Raw genomic sequence first — 15,012 nt, 5'->3', positions numbered from 1 at the left:
CACGGCCCCCCATGTTCACTGCTCGACACCTCAGAGGCTGAAATGGAGAAAGTCTGCTGATCTTGAATTTGAGGCCAACAAGACGTTTAAAATTGTGCTGGGTCACTGAGACCCCAAGAAAACGTGGTGGTCTCCAGTCGAGGACTAGGGGCTGGCAAAGAGAACGCTGCCCCCCCCCCCCACACTTTTAATAACAAAGCCACACACATTGGGAAGTTGAGGAAGTTTATTTGAAAATATTAAGATTCGTGAAACCCGACAGTGGGAGCACATCTTGCAAATGCAAAGATTTTCATACAGCAAAAAACTACAGGAACACGCGTGGCGAACGTCAGCATCAAGTGACACACACAAGTCCCCTGAGAGACGGGCACACGGACAGCCGCCACCTCCGGCCAGAGGACTCCCAAGCACTTGTCACAAATCACCCACAGTGCAACAATCTAGTGACCGACACAGAGATATATTCATTAATTATTATTATTATTATTATCATCATACACATCAGGGGCTCCATTTACAGAACTGCATTAACATTTCAAATCTTTATAAATAAGGGGAATTCACTTCCAAGTTGCTATCGACGTTTCCTCAACATGAACATGGACGTCGAGACACTCACTGTCTGGTCAGGTTAGCCACAGTCAGTTCATCTCCAAAACAGAATGGAAACACAATCCAAAGAATAAGAAGCCTGACTCTGAATAACCTGCATTTATATAAAAAAAAAACAAATGAAAGTAAAATAGTCCACTACCTAACACACACGGGACAGACGAAGCACTAACACTCATCGACTACCAAACTGACAACTGTACACGTGGTGGAGAGCAGAAGAAGAAGAAGAAGATGAAGACGACGATGACGATTTATGGACAGATGGTTTGGTTTTTGTTTTCCCAGTTGAGCAGAAAAATGGAGGAAGTTTACTTGGTGGAGAGGATGAGGGCGACGATGAGGCCGTAGAGACCCAATACTTCAGCGAAGATGAGGATGAGGATCATGCCCACAAATAATCGGGGCTGCTGCGCTGTCCCTCGGACCCCCGCATCTCCAACGATGCCAATAGCAAAGCCAGCTGCAAGCCCACTGAGACCGACGCTCAGGCCGGCGCCCAGGTAGAGGAAACTCCTGCGAGCAGAACAAGAGAGAGGAGAAGGTTAGGAGAGGAGAGCAGGACCAGGGTGGTCACACCTCCGCTTGGTATACGATACAGCGCCATGCCCTGCCCAGTTAGCATGCCACTTTCCTGCGGGCGGTGGCTCCGACTCAGCTGCTCCACACGACGTAACCATTTGACTCCCACAAACGCTCGTCGTCACCCCTCGGTCTAGGGGTGCAGCCCACATGACCCAAAGCCTGGGTTTACACACGTATCACTGCCCAGTGTGCCCATCGGACGCCATGCAGTCACCAGTCGCCCTGAGGCACACACAAAGCAGACTTGACCTCGCGTGGACCACCTGAATTCAGTTCAAATAACTGGCATGGCTCATTTGTATGCCATCACACAGCACGTGCAGAATGCCAGGCCCCAGCACTACCCATGACAGTATAATCCACAGCATACAATGAGACGGCGGGCATCCACACAACACGCAGAGCGGGCCTGTTCCACTCCGACGTCTTCTGTTCAGGATGCCCCTTTGTGGTTCTCACTTGCTGGAGTTTCAGTCGGCTTATCAGTCAAACGCAGAGGAGGACCCGCCTGTTGTGTGCAGCCCTCATGTAACCCCCCCCCAGTGCTGCCATGTCCGTTATAACGCGGCAGTCTGCTATGGGCCCACGCCATCAGTCGGAGTATCAGACACTCTATGGTGATCGTCTGCAGGCACCTTGGGGAGCTAAACTCAATAGAGTGACGTCCTGCTCGTCCCCCGTGTCACGCTCCCTCGGGGGTCTGTGTGGCAGCTTGCTGGGCAGCAAACACCTGAAGCACACGGTGCCCTTTGTAGGTCGTACCACCACCCTCACCCTACAGCGTCAAACGCTCAGGTCAGTCAAGAAAGCAGGAACACACGTCAAAGGAGGAAACCCAGCAGGGAGACCCCACGAGAGCCTGACTTGGGGGGGTGACTTGAGCGAGCAGCGCCAGGGTCTCCACACAGACGCACTTTGTGACAAGCAACTGGAAACTGGCAGGTGGCATAGCGCAAATCCCACCGCTGACACCATGCGAGTCCACTCACCAGCCTGCACTTTAATTGGCAAAGCAAAAGGAACAAAAGCAGCTGAGCTCTTAAAGGGTACAAAACCAATCCGCATGGTACAGCAAGACAGACACTGGCATTCATTTGAACATCAAGGGGGCCCAGCATGGGCACAGACACGAGGGGATACCAGCAGCCTGGGGTGACAGTGGGGTCGCCCTCTCACTGGTGGGTAACAAATTCCTGAGACAGCCGGACCCTGCGATGTGTGACGGTGGCTACCGCCAGGTGGGGGAGTCGAGGAAACACAAGCTCAACAGACAGGAAAAGGGTGGCAGTGTGGGTACACCGTGAATGGCATAGACACGTCAGGCACACAACGAAAGGGGCCGAGATGGCATCGAATAAGTCACCATCACAGCCCATGGAGTTTGTGAGGACTGGTGCCAGGGTCCTGCCCAACGCTCGTGACTGGCAAGGCTCACCCCCTCTACGTTACACTCGTGGGCTCCCAATACTCACTTGAATAATGTCATGCCGTCTACGAGATTGTTGGCGATTAGCACGGCCACCACCAGGCCGTAGATGGCGATGATACCCGCCATGACCACGGGGATGATGGACTTCATGATGAGCTCGGGCCTCATGACCGACATGGCTGCAATTCCTGTGCCACTCTTCGCCGTACCGTAGGCGGCTCCCAAGGCTGCAGAGAGAAAGTGAAGAGAAGGTGGTTAACTGAAGAAAAGAAGGATGGCCTCCAGTGAGCCAGCTCAGTGCCCACCCTTTCGTGCCTATTTCAGCCAACACGCTCTGGGGTCCACTGGATTTCCTGAAGCTGCACACCCTGGACAATGTGGGGTCCAACCAGCCAATTCAGAGTCAGCAGGAGACCCCGCTGCCCGTCTACGAGGACATGCAAGCTGCAGGGCCACTGAGGGGGTCTCAGACTCGAGCCAGCCAAGGTGCCACTCCACTGAACTCTGCCAAAAACCAGATGCGTGCAGCCGGCCTGTCCCCTTCACCCAAGTCCACCTGCACTGTGCCAACTGCTGGAACACATGCGCTTCATGACCCTCTCACAGAGCTGGAATACAGATGGCACACCAGAATGCCATGCCAGCCTGTCAGGAAGTGCAACGCGGCAGATTAACTCGCCATCTTTGTCTTAACTTCCACATCACAAAGGAGTGGCAGACAGGGCAAAGCCTGCAACACACTCTGGGTGCCAAGTGTCATACTGCATAAAACATGGGAGCTGGCACAAGGACAGACTGGCAAATGACTGCAGGCAAAGGTCTCTGCCATCCCACAGTCCTTTGCCAGGACAGCTTGTATCCAACTTGGCCTGGCGCCTTAACACTTAACACTTTGTTGGCACCACACCACTGTCTGGCATGCCAGACAAGCATCTCTTTGAACCGTGGACCCAAACGGGCGACGTGCGGAGATCCGCTGTGCCATCGAGGCTCCACTTAAAGGCCTGAAAATTGAAAGGCAGCAAGAAATGCTTGAATTGGCCAGCATGTGCCCCCTGTAACAGCACTAGTGGCCAGTCCTGCTGCCCACGCGGTCCGTGACAGTCCGTGAGCTTGGGACACAGAGAGGCCCGGCCACACGAAAGCCCCTCAGACCACCAATGGCCAACAAGGTGGTCGCCAACAGCCTGCCAGGGGAGGTGAACAGCAGACAACACTGGCAAGCCACTGCCAAGCCCACCAAATGGCCATCACGGCGGCAGCACAACAAACTGTGGCCTCAAGTGTCACTGCCACGTCCACCACACAGTGGCCAACAGTGGCACACCGCATCAGACATGGCAGTCAATGAGCAGCACCAAAGAGGCTCATCCTAGGTGCCCGCGCCATGGCCACAACTGGGCACTGTAGAGGGTCAGGGTACAAAGACGTTACAATGGAAGTGACCTGGCATGTGTCCTGTGCCATGGGGCAGCCAGCTGTAAGAGTGGGCACAGCCTGGAGAGCTCCATTCATGGTAACTGTCGGGCACGTGGGTACCAGTTCAAATTCAACACTCAGTACCTCAAAGGTCACCCGTCCACTGCCCGTGTCAAACGCCACTCTGCCCAGCAGTCTTGGTGTAGTCACCCATAATAAGGCAGTCACGTGGCACAGGACAGCTTTGGGACTCCTCCAGTCTGTCATCAGAGCAAACTGGCACTGCGAGATGACCTTAAACGCCACTTTTACTTTATGCTTTCAAGGAAGTCAAATTTAGCAACTTCAAGCTGTTTGGCAACACTGAGGAGACAGATGGGCACGAGCGCCCTCTAGAAAAGGATGTGTGGCAACACAAGCCAAAATGGCGCAAGACGGCCAGTCACGAAGACGGCACTCAGTCATGCCAAGGATCTCCTCTTCCAAACGTCGGTGCCCTCACTCATTCCTTACAAAGTACATTTGCTTTCCATACATCGGGCATTTGTCCACCAAATAGGCTGGCAGCGGTGGCTCCTCAAGTGACATACGTATGGCACTCCAAAGATTTGTGCAGGACTACAGAGTGGGTGCCATGCTTGCCAATTTAGCCAGGTGCCTCACACTCGCCTACTCAGATAGAGCAGCTCATTAGCACAAGTATCCAGGCTCTCACTGTGCCATGAAGTCTATGGGCAGAGTGCCCGAGTCACCTCAGACATGCACTTTAACCACCGGGGGGAGGAGGGGGGTCACCACAACCACAAAAACCAGCAGAGCTCACGTGATGGACACAGCTGGCACACATTGGTACACAAATGGGGTGCATTAGGGCTGTGAGGTCATTGGAGGCTTCTAAAAGAGGTGCCAGGCATGCCCATGGCACCTCACATACAGCAGGAGCCGAGCCAGTAGAGCCCAGAAATCATGGAGACGCGAGGAGGTGCAGGACATTTGGTTCATCCAATTAAAACATTAAAATGACACAAAGATGGCAGCACCCACCACTGACCAAAAACCACCATCACTCACTGAGGCCAGGATGTCATCTTCAAACATCTCACAGCTTGTGGCCAAAAGCTGCCAGTGCCAGTCTTGTCTGGCCTAAGGGAGCAGCGTGCCAGTCCAGTCCAGTCCTGTCCTGTCCGGCCCCCTCTTAAAGCCTCTTAAAGTTCAGGGCCGTCCCGTGGTCTGCTGCACTAGCAGACCACGGGACGGCCCTGAACGGGCACCCGCTCTAGCGCACCCATCACCAAAGACAAACCCTACTTGGCAGAAAATCTGTGCTCCAACATGTCACCTCCTCCCCCTCTGCCATGCCAGGTGTGCCAGTGTGGGTGCCCACAACTAGACTGGGACTCCTGGCACTGCCCACTGCTTCAATGCACTGAAACAAAGCAAAACACCAAACCCAAAGACTCCTCACTTGGTGGTGTCAAGCTCAGCGAAACAAAGAAAGCAGAAGTGCCAGTAGTGCCAAAAGAGGAAGGACCGGGCACCCCGAGAATATGAGCAGCAAGGTGAAGCGGCAGAAGCTGCACAGTAAGGAGGAAGCGCGAGTGCCAAGGGAGAAGTGCCAATGGACTGAAGGATGCCCAGCAATGACACGCAGGATGATGTGTCGCCATGCAGCTCATTCACTGCTGCCCAGCGGGCACAGCTGTTACAAATCGGCACATCTCACTCTCCGTACCAATCTGCCCACTCGACTCAACACAGCACAGCACAGCAGAAGAGCAGCCAGAACAGGACCCTGACGATGCCAGGGCCGAGTGAGCCATCAGCTTGTCAACTGGACGAGAACATGGCGATCAGAAATGGAAGCCGAGACGGGGTCAGTTCGACAGCTGCAGTGTGACTGGGGGTCCCGCTCGGAGAGAAGCCCACCGTCAGTGAAGAGTCCAAATTTCACGTTAAAACCGCCAGGGCTCTTCAAGGACATCTTGGACCTCCTCACCGCCCACGCGTCCTCCTGAAGGATCTCGGAATGTGGGCACTGCCAGGCCTGCCAACCCCACGAGCAGGTCACCACCCAAGAGGATTTCTCACAAATTTCCAACTTGGAATGCGGGAACATTCTGCGCTAAGGGGGGGGGGGGTGGTGAAGAATAAAAACGACCCTAAGTGACCATGTGCTGCGCACCAAATGTCCGGCAGAACCCTAACCCGCAGCATGGAGAACGGGAAAGCACGGAACGGGCACCGGGCACTACGGCATTTAAGGGACGTGGAGTGTAATTAAAAACGCGGCGATCGCGGCCCGCAACCCGAACACTCGAGCAGACAGGCTCTAAGATCAGACAGACCAACATCCTCACGCCACGTGCCACGCCACCGGGCTCGGGGACGGGCGACATTTTGCTAAAAAACAGCCGATTCGAGCACCGCAGAGAAGCTCCAAACGAAAATGGCTCCCATTGTCTCGCTTGCTGAGTCTGCTGTCATTGCCCTGCAGTCATATGACTGACCGAGGCCACGCCCCGGGCCGTGACGTCGCTCATGTCCCACCCAATCAGCACGCAGGACGGGGCTCCCCGTTCTCGGAGAACCGATGACAGAGGGGCTCGCTCGAGCTTCGGCACGAAGGCGTCTGCGGACAGATGCGCAGCGCTGCTCGCGTATTCACGGCCGGGATGGCCACGTAAAGGGGAGAAAAAAAAAAATAAACCGTAACGGTGACCGCCCGGCCACACGCTAACGCGCTCGATGCCGCCATACAGACAAGGGCTTGCCGACGGCCTCTCAATGGACATTTAATGGCCATCCTAGTCAAGGTGGCCATCAACTGTCTGCCAAGGAGGATCGACGGCCCACGGCGGCACAGTGTGACCATTTGTCACGACCCTGTCACCCCCTGTACGATCCAGCCGGTACAAGTGGCGGGGGCTTCGATGCTACAGTCCGAACTGGACGCCACCTACGTGCTGACAGCTCATTAGTAGAAGCATCTGGTGAAATTAGGACAGCAAAACAGCAGCCCCACACCCTCCACCGCGTCTTCCCAAAAATACAAAACTAACCAAGCCCAAGTGCGGGGACACCGCCAGCCCTACCCTGCCATTCCCCCACCCCTGCCCTGTGCCCCTCAGAAGGCGATGAAAAAGAGAGAGTCGTTACCGCTGAAGACCATCGCTGAAGAGGCGCCCATGACGGCGAAGAAAGGCGCATACTGGGGAGCTGTGGACGTGCTGGACATCCTCGAAGCTTTACAGTCAATGAGCACACGAACACAAGAAACTTAAATGGCAGCAGCTGTGTTGGAGAAGGACCGCAAGCCGAAGATAAAAAGAAAACTTCAGGGCACGGGGGCTGTGAAAAAATCGGAACGCAAGCTTCGCAGCAGTCGCCTCTCTTCCGCTCTGCCCTCGGATAAATACCGGCGGAGCAGCACAAAATGGCGGAGCCTAAAATATCACCTGACCCGCCATCGAAGGGCCGTACCATTCAGACCGCGGGGGTGCGCGGTCTGGAGTAACAGAGGCGCGTTATAACGTAAGGAAAGAAAACCGACTCTGTCACCAAACAATGTCATTTAATTGTAAATATGTCACTCCTTATCGCGGAGCTGCGCCTCGATGTTTATGCACGCACGGCCCTGTCGTCTCGTACTTGCACTGCGCACCCCCTCACTGCTCAATGGATCTGCCCGACCTGCAGGCGGGGGACTGAGGTGTTATTACGGCGAGCACCAAAGGGTTAATCCAGAGCCCAGTCCAGGAATTTTTGGGGGGCTGCAGAACCCACCCAGCCAGGCAATGTTCACACGCGCTCAGCTCCAAGGTGTGCCACCGGCCTAGCGACACCCTACGGGGGGGCGAGATGACGGCACAGCGCGCAGTGCTTTAATCATTGAATGGCAGGGCATGAGGGGGCTGTCAGGAGAAGATCCTTCGGGAATTGTCTCGTCAGGGGGCTGGCATGGCGGGGGGGGGGGGGGGTGTCTCTGACGCACTGAAGAAATTGGCAGCGTCAATCGGAGGGATGGCCACTCGTGAGGGCTTGTCCGGGGTGCCCCCGTTAAGACACCCCCCCCATGCCAATTTGATGTCTCTCAGATCTCATTGCAGTTTAATGCATAAGCATGCGCTACCTGGCGCTACCTGCTGCCCAGAATCCGTGCCAAGCAGTCGATGCGCACGCCCACCATTAGCCGCCCCCAATAGCTGGAGCAGAGCTCTAAAAATATCAGAGGCTGCGTTGAGCGGCAATGCGCCGGCTGAAAAGTGGGGCTGCATTAGCAGAAAGGGGCTCTATAACGTAAAAGGCGAGGGACTCGAACGCAAAGGGTCCCACAGAATGAGGACTGGACGACCCTCAGGATTACGCGGCTAACCAGTCGACTCGCTCTGTAACTGGCACGTACTGGGCAATGGGCTCAAGTGGCATCTGACCCGCTGGCTCTGGGGGTCCCTGCCTTCCAGAGGCGGTGGCGTGACCGTGCGCGTGACCGTGACTCGTGACATGAGCCGGAAGCGCCACGTCTGTCTGTGCTTCTAAGAAAGTGTGGAGCGCGCGCGCGTAACCCCCTCGTGGTGTTCACTGTGCAAGGCGCTATACGCGATCAAAGGTGACTCCAGTCGGCCGGTCGCCAGCGGGTCCTGGTCATCCGGGTACCTGCAGAGTCGCTCGACAGGCCAGCCCCAGGCAGCGCTAAAAATGGCGATCGCGCTCAGGTCCTGCACCAAGTCAAGTGTCCACATGTCTATCAGTGGGCAGTGCTGGTGGTCACCCTGTAGCTCAGGCCACACAGCCAGCACAAGGTCACTCACGTGACCGTCCTGAGCCCAAGGTCACCCAGTGCCAAAATGACCTTTCTGGGAAGTGCCCTCGGGCAGGAAAGGCACTATAAGAGCACAACTGCATCTCTGTGCTTTCACTGTGCCATGTCTGATAGGCAAAGTGCATATTTAACATCACCCTTCAGCTGGGGTGGGGGGGCGTTTCTGGTGGTCTTTCAGCTCACTGTAGTCCAACACGTGCTTATCCCCACAGGATTTTTCAGAAGGTCACATAGGTGCTCATTTTCAATGGTCCAAAGACCTCAGTTTGAGACTGTGTCACCTGGTCATCTTGGCATCGTGGTACTTGGCATTGGGCTCCTGTCAGGTTTACCCTTTGGTCCAAGAGTCCACTTTGGCTCTGGTCGGACTATGGGGTGTCATTCATCAGTGGGCACCTGGTGTATGGTGGGAAGAGCTGCCGGATGAGGTCTTCCACATGCAAAGTGAGGGCTGGACTTGCCAGCTGAGGTGGGCTTACTGCTGAGTGCCCTGGTGGGCCACTGTACAGCTGGCCTTCATGCCAGAGGGTCACCGGAACATGTCCGTAGTTTGCACAAAGGAAGCCTTAACTGTCTGAGTGTGCCACCCACTCACAGCATTCAGCCATCTTGGCGCTCCCAAGGTCTTTGTGTCCTGTGGAGTTAACTTCGTTGCTGATGGCCGAAGGTGGTCTGAGTGGCCAGTTATTACTGGACACTTAGATGACTGCCTTTAATTTTGATTAATAACACTTTGCCTGCCTCTGATCTGCACAGACTGGATATTACGTGAGTGGCCCCTTGTTTTTATGGCGACATGGCCCCCAAAATCAAGACCCCTATGAAGCAGGAGGCTTTAAGGAGCCACGAGTACGTCATTGTCAGTGCCTGGCATGGCTCCCCTTCAGTCAGGTGTCATCAGACAAGGTCACAAGCCAAGGGACTCCATGATCAGAGCTGCCACCCTGGGTCAAGAGGTCACTGGGCACTGCTGCTCAGGCACACAGCTCCCTTTGGCATGCCATAAGTCTGGACACTGATGCTGACATGGACATAAATAGCCACAAACAATGGGACATTAGGGGACAAGATCCCAGCAGAACATGCAGACTCTAGGCAGGAGCATCTGGCACTAGAGGGAGGGTGCCATCAGGCAGGCAGCTGGTGCCAGCCTCAGCAGGAACTGCTGCTGTTTATGGTACTGCTGCCCGGCTGCTCATGTCACTTTGCCCTGTGGTGCTGCAAAGAGTGAGTGGCTGCCATGTGACTCTAATTAAAGCACAAAGTCTACCTGAAGAACAGCGAGGGCACGGTGACCACCCTGTCATATGTGATGCCATCTGTTAGTCTCCTGCCATCCAATGGTCTGCATTGGCCATGACCACCAAAGAAAGAGCAGCCATTGATCCTGGGTCAGCACTGAAGTGACCATCCACAGAAAGCCCAGAGACCACCATGTCGTGCCCTTACATGGTGACGGGCAGAGAGGTGTGCCCTCTTGGGACTGTGCCTGCTATTTGCAGCGGTTGCTGTGTACAAGCCAGCAAGCAAGAGGAGGCCTTTGTGCCCAGCTGATGGCAAGGCCTTGTCCAGTAACGCATCAGCTGTACTGCCTGTGTGCACCCAGGGGGCAGAAATGAGCCCACCGGTGGGGTGACACTATGCACCTTTTTAGTGCTTTGCAGCAGTTTGCCCGCCCCCCGCTTGGTCTTCTGTGGCTGCCGCCCTCCCGCACCTCGACCGAAGTCAAAGGAGCCCAAAGCTGAGGACAGGTGGTCTGTGGAAAAGCGCTCAAGGACCTCGGAGTGCGGGCGGTGCCCGGCGGGCTGTGTGTGCTGGGAGAAGATTGTAATCAGTGTCAGTGTTTACCTGTAAACATGTCAACTTGAGCGCGTTTACACAACAAACGTGGGGACGGGAGGCCGAGCACAGGGACAGGAAGGGCACACAAAGAAGACTCACAGAGCCGTGGGCAGCGTCACCCGCTGGGGCACCTGCTGAGCGGGGCTGCTGTGAGCCCTGTGACCAGCGCTCATGCCAAGGGCCTGCATCCCCTTTAAACTGGGGGTGACCGTCACATGTGTAAGAGTGTGGCTTGAAAGGTGCTATACAGTAGAGAGAGGGATGTGAAGGGGGGCTATAGGATAAGGAGGGGTAAGGGCACTACATAATTGGCAGAGATGGAGATTAAGGGCACTATATAATTGGCAGAGATGAAGATTAAGGGCGCTATATAATTGGCAGAGATGGAGATTAAGGGCGCTATATAATTGGTAAAGATGGAGATTAAGGGCACTATATGATAGAGGAGTATTGAGAGCAGTGCTCAGTAGGGTCACAGACAGACAGACAAAGGCGCTATATAACTTACACACAGTATGGCTACGACAAGCGCTGTATTACATCACATAGACAGCGAAATGCAAAAAGACAAATGATATCAAATCAAAGTTTGTCTGTGAAAGGCGCCATATGACATCTTACATAGCTTTCCTGCTTTTGTCCCCATATGTTCTCCTTGTCCTCCCATTGTCTTTTGTGCCCCTCATCCCACCGTGATGTGAATGTCCAAGAAGGGTTAGGGTTGAGAAGGGGCCACTAGTGCAGATTTGACTGACAGGCTGTTCAGGCTTTGAGGGTCCAGTTTATCGTGAGCCCCCCTTCAGGGGTTTGAGGGTCTCATCTAAGGCCTGCTTTGTACTTGACAGGTGGACTCAAATGTCACCTGAGTCCACGCACCTGACCTGACCTGGTCTGCAGTAGGCACCCTGGCCCATGTGGATCACCACTTGCCCTTGGTTGCCCTCTGTCACCGCTGTGCCCCACCCTCCCAATGCCCCCCCCCCCCCCCCGATCCCCGTAGTTGCCACATTCCAGACAGTTTTCAGTAAACACAGGCCGGACTGTTTACGGTAAACTCGGCGGTGAAGCGAGGAGCCAACTGGCACAGACCGCCCTCAAGCGTGCCGCCCCAGCGGACAGTCACAAAAGAGAAAAGTCATTGTCATGGCTCAGCAGCCTGGCAGTGGACTGGGATCCTGTGGACCCGGGTTCAAATGAAGCATGCCAGCCTTGTGGCCCACTCCAGTGCTGTCTGCTGAGTGTCATGAGGCTGCAGGGTCTTTTTGGGGCCTGCAATGAAAGGCGCTATATAAAGGAAGGACTCATTCATCGTTCCTCACACCCAAATTCCTGCAGACCAAGCCTTTACTGCTGGGCCATCTTGCATGTCACGTTTTCTCTTTTGCCATCAGAAGTTTTCTGCCTAGGGCTCACTCTGAAAGGCACTATATAAAAGAAAGAGTGAGGTGTCGCTGAGCCTCTGGCTGTCATCCTGAGCCGACACCACTGCTTGCTGACGGGTCCCTTGTGGCTTCTCTTACTCAACAATCCCTTCCTGCAAAGAATTTCCAGCGTTACTCCAGAGGGCTCGTTAGAGGAAGTGCCCACAAATAGAGCAGCGCAGGGTCTCATGGCATTGAGTCAGACGCTGGAATGGTGGTGACAAACCCGCGTCCTGCAGGAGGACCAAATGTCTGGTATGGCCTGACAGCCTGTGTGGGCACATCCAGCTGCAGGACCCCAAGCTCCAGTTCACGTTATCTGGCCTGGCACAATGATGAGGGCTCTGGGCACACGGCTCAAGGAGGCTGTTTCCATCGCTGAACTGGTCACCGCTTTGTGCCCACCAAGACTCGGTCAGCCTGGTGTGTGCAGGTGCCCTAAGGATAGCCTGGCATTGCCCTTGATACCCCATCACAGTGCAGAGGCAACAGCGGCTTCAGGAAGTGAATGGATGGCAGTGCCAAGTATGCCTGTGCTGCCCTCGTTTGGTCAGATTTTTCGCAATCGTCTAGCGGACCTTTTAATGGACTCACAAGACTGGAGCCAGCCCTAGACTGGGCACCATGGCAGAGCACACTCACACCCAAACATCCATAAAGACCACGCACATACAGAGTGCCCAGGCCTGGGAAATAAAGCAGCACAAACAAATTTCCCTCTGGGATAATAAAGTCTACCTAAACGTAAACCTAAACCCACGCCAGGGCGCATGCGTCCGCTCCGCGGCACTGTGCTGCCCTCTGCTGGTGAGGCGTTTGTAAAGCCGTCAGGCCTCTCTTCACTTTCGTCAATGGCCGCAGGGGGACATGTGGAGAGAAACGCAATTTGAAGGAGGGACTTCAGACCCTCAGATCGTGCCAGTGGCGCAGGGTCTGTTTAAGATGGACTGAAAAAGCGTCCCTGATTACGGGAGCACCGGCCAAACGGAGCCTTGGGTCGGCACTCTGCACCACACCGCCCACTTGTGGCCACCTGCCGTCGGTACAAGGAAGGCGTCGCAGTGGTTTGTGCTGCCGCCTGAGCACTCAGACCCCGGGGCTCAAGGGGTCGCCGCCCGTATGGCTGGCAAGTTCTCTCTGTGCTCTCGTGCCGCAGCTTTGATGTTGTGAAGTGTGAACGCGGGTGCGCTCTGTGATCGAACTGCCCGACGGTGACAATGACGGGCTACATCCTGCAGGCAGTTGTGCTAAACTCTGTGCCACCCAGATGAAAGGTACATATACAGACACACGAGCATGCCATGCTACCAGAACGCGGTGCCATGTCCATCCTTAGCGACCACGTCGGTTTATTTGCAAATGCCGCCGCCTCCACGCGATGCCACCCACGGCACATGTCGTATCGAATCCACAGACACCTGCACCTTTCGGGAATGTGCACACCTGTCGCGTCAGACCCCTGGGCGCCCCCTGCTGGCGCTCTCATCCCTTCTCGTTGGCTCTCGTGCCACTCTGAAGGGCAAGAAGCGAGCGCGGGTGGCTTTGACGTTATTGCTGTTGGACTCGGTGTGAAAGGCGCTATTGACAACGAAGACCGAGTCCGGGTACCGAAGTAAGGGCGCCTTCGACACAAAGAACAGACAGCGAGGCCCCGAGCCCCCGTGGCACTTAGCTGTCTCCGACCACTTGACGGGTGCGTTTTCCTTGTGCCATCATCATCATCGCCTAACAATTAAGGCTGGCGCCCCGTCCAGCTTTGGTTTCTGCTTGTGCCCTCTGCCGCCCGGGGTGAGGGGTTTGACGGGGTGGCGGGGTGGATGAATGTGAAAGGCGCTATATTAAGAGAACTGCACCGAGTGTCGCCCACTGCTGGCCTTCCGGTCCTGTCCTTTGTGGCGGCGGGTCGTTTCATCCTGTAATGTCAGCTCCGTGTGCGCATGCGCCCATCAGTCCTTTTTACACCCAAAACAGAAATAAAAAAGACACGAGGGCGACAAGAAGGACACGAAGTCACCGGCAGACGCACAGCGGCACAGTCACGGCTGGAGACAGGGGGACCTCGGTGACTGTCGCAGATGCGAACGGACCGCAGAACGAGTCCAGCCAATCAGCGCACCCCGTTCGTGCCGGACTGCTACTCTCTGTGGACGTCACCCTGAAGGTCTGGGGTCTTGGGAAGCCCCCGCACAGCACCCTTAACGCGGACCCATTAAAGAAGAAGTGGCCCCCCGTGTCCCCTTTCTGGTGGTCTTTTTCGCTGTTGCTCCGCTGGCCTTTTTATGATTTCACTTTGCATTTACAGAACATCTTCGGCTCCAAAGTGCCTTCTGCTGTGACTGACAGCCGGGCGGCCACCATTTATGAATTCATGTACTCTGTCGTTAGGGGGGCGTCCCGTCCAGGGTCCAGCCCTTCTCTACACTGTCGGAACGGGACGTGCGAGACCCCTACGGACCCCCGAGGTAGCCTACCGCCCTAACACAGAAGAGAGAAGTTGACTAAAGAAGGAGAAATATCAAGGAGTCCAGCAGGGGGCAGCGCAAGCAGTGAGCCACGACGGACCACCGGAGCAGAGCCCTCAAATCAGGGGGACTGTGAAATGAAGCGCTCGCGGCTTTTTAACGCACTTCGGGGGTCTTTACCTGGCCGTAGGTCCTTGTTGAACCTTTGCTTGACGAGGCACCATTTCATTCTGGGACGGGGGTCTCATGACGTTGGCTCTTTGGGCTTTGAACAACTTCCTAATAAGTGGGGACTGTATGGTGGGCTACCAGCAGGACCGAACAGATGAAGAAGACCTGAACGTGGCCCGAGCCCTTTTAGAAATGAGAAGCCCCCCGGAATTTGACAAACCTGTGACCGTCGAGCCACTCACAGATCGA

General features: G+C 55.3%; 1 protein-coding gene across 1 annotated transcript; it reads right to left on the bottom strand.

Annotated features, from left to right (window-relative positions):
• Positions 1–212: 212 nt before the first annotated feature.
• On the bottom strand, positions 213–7,479 carry LOC114660933 (V-type proton ATPase 16 kDa proteolipid subunit c). The gene is made up of 3 exons (XM_028813952.2): positions 7,205–7,479; positions 2,673–2,856; positions 213–1,131 (listed from the first exon to the last, which is right to left on the bottom strand). The coding sequence occupies exons 1-3, from the start codon at positions 7,281–7,283 to the stop codon at positions 927–929; spliced, it is 468 nt and encodes a 155-aa protein (XP_028669785.1). The 5' UTR covers positions 7,284–7,479; the 3' UTR covers positions 213–926.
• Positions 7,480–15,012: the final 7,533 nt, after the last annotated feature.

This window comes from Erpetoichthys calabaricus, chromosome 11, assembly GCF_900747795.2.
Source record: "Erpetoichthys calabaricus chromosome 11, fErpCal1.3, whole genome shotgun sequence".
In the NCBI taxonomy this organism is placed as follows: domain Eukaryota; kingdom Metazoa; phylum Chordata; class Cladistia; order Polypteriformes; family Polypteridae; genus Erpetoichthys; species Erpetoichthys calabaricus.
This window is presented reverse-complemented; position numbering and strand designations above follow the sequence as displayed.

Excerpts from the sequence above, each read along its gene's own strand:
- LOC114660933 (XM_028813952.2), bottom strand. The coding sequence starts at position 7,283 with ATGTCCAGCACGTCCACAGCTCCCCAGTATGCGCCTTTCTTCGCCGTC. Across the intron at positions 2,857-7,204 it reads TTCAGCGATGGTCTTCAGCG|CCTTGGGAGCCGCCTACGGT; the intron begins GTAACGACTCTC and ends TTCTCTCTGCAG. Across the intron at positions 1,132-2,672 it reads GACGGCATGACATTATTCAA|GAGTTTCCTCTACCTGGGCG; the intron begins GTGAGTATTGGG and ends TTCTGCTCGCAG.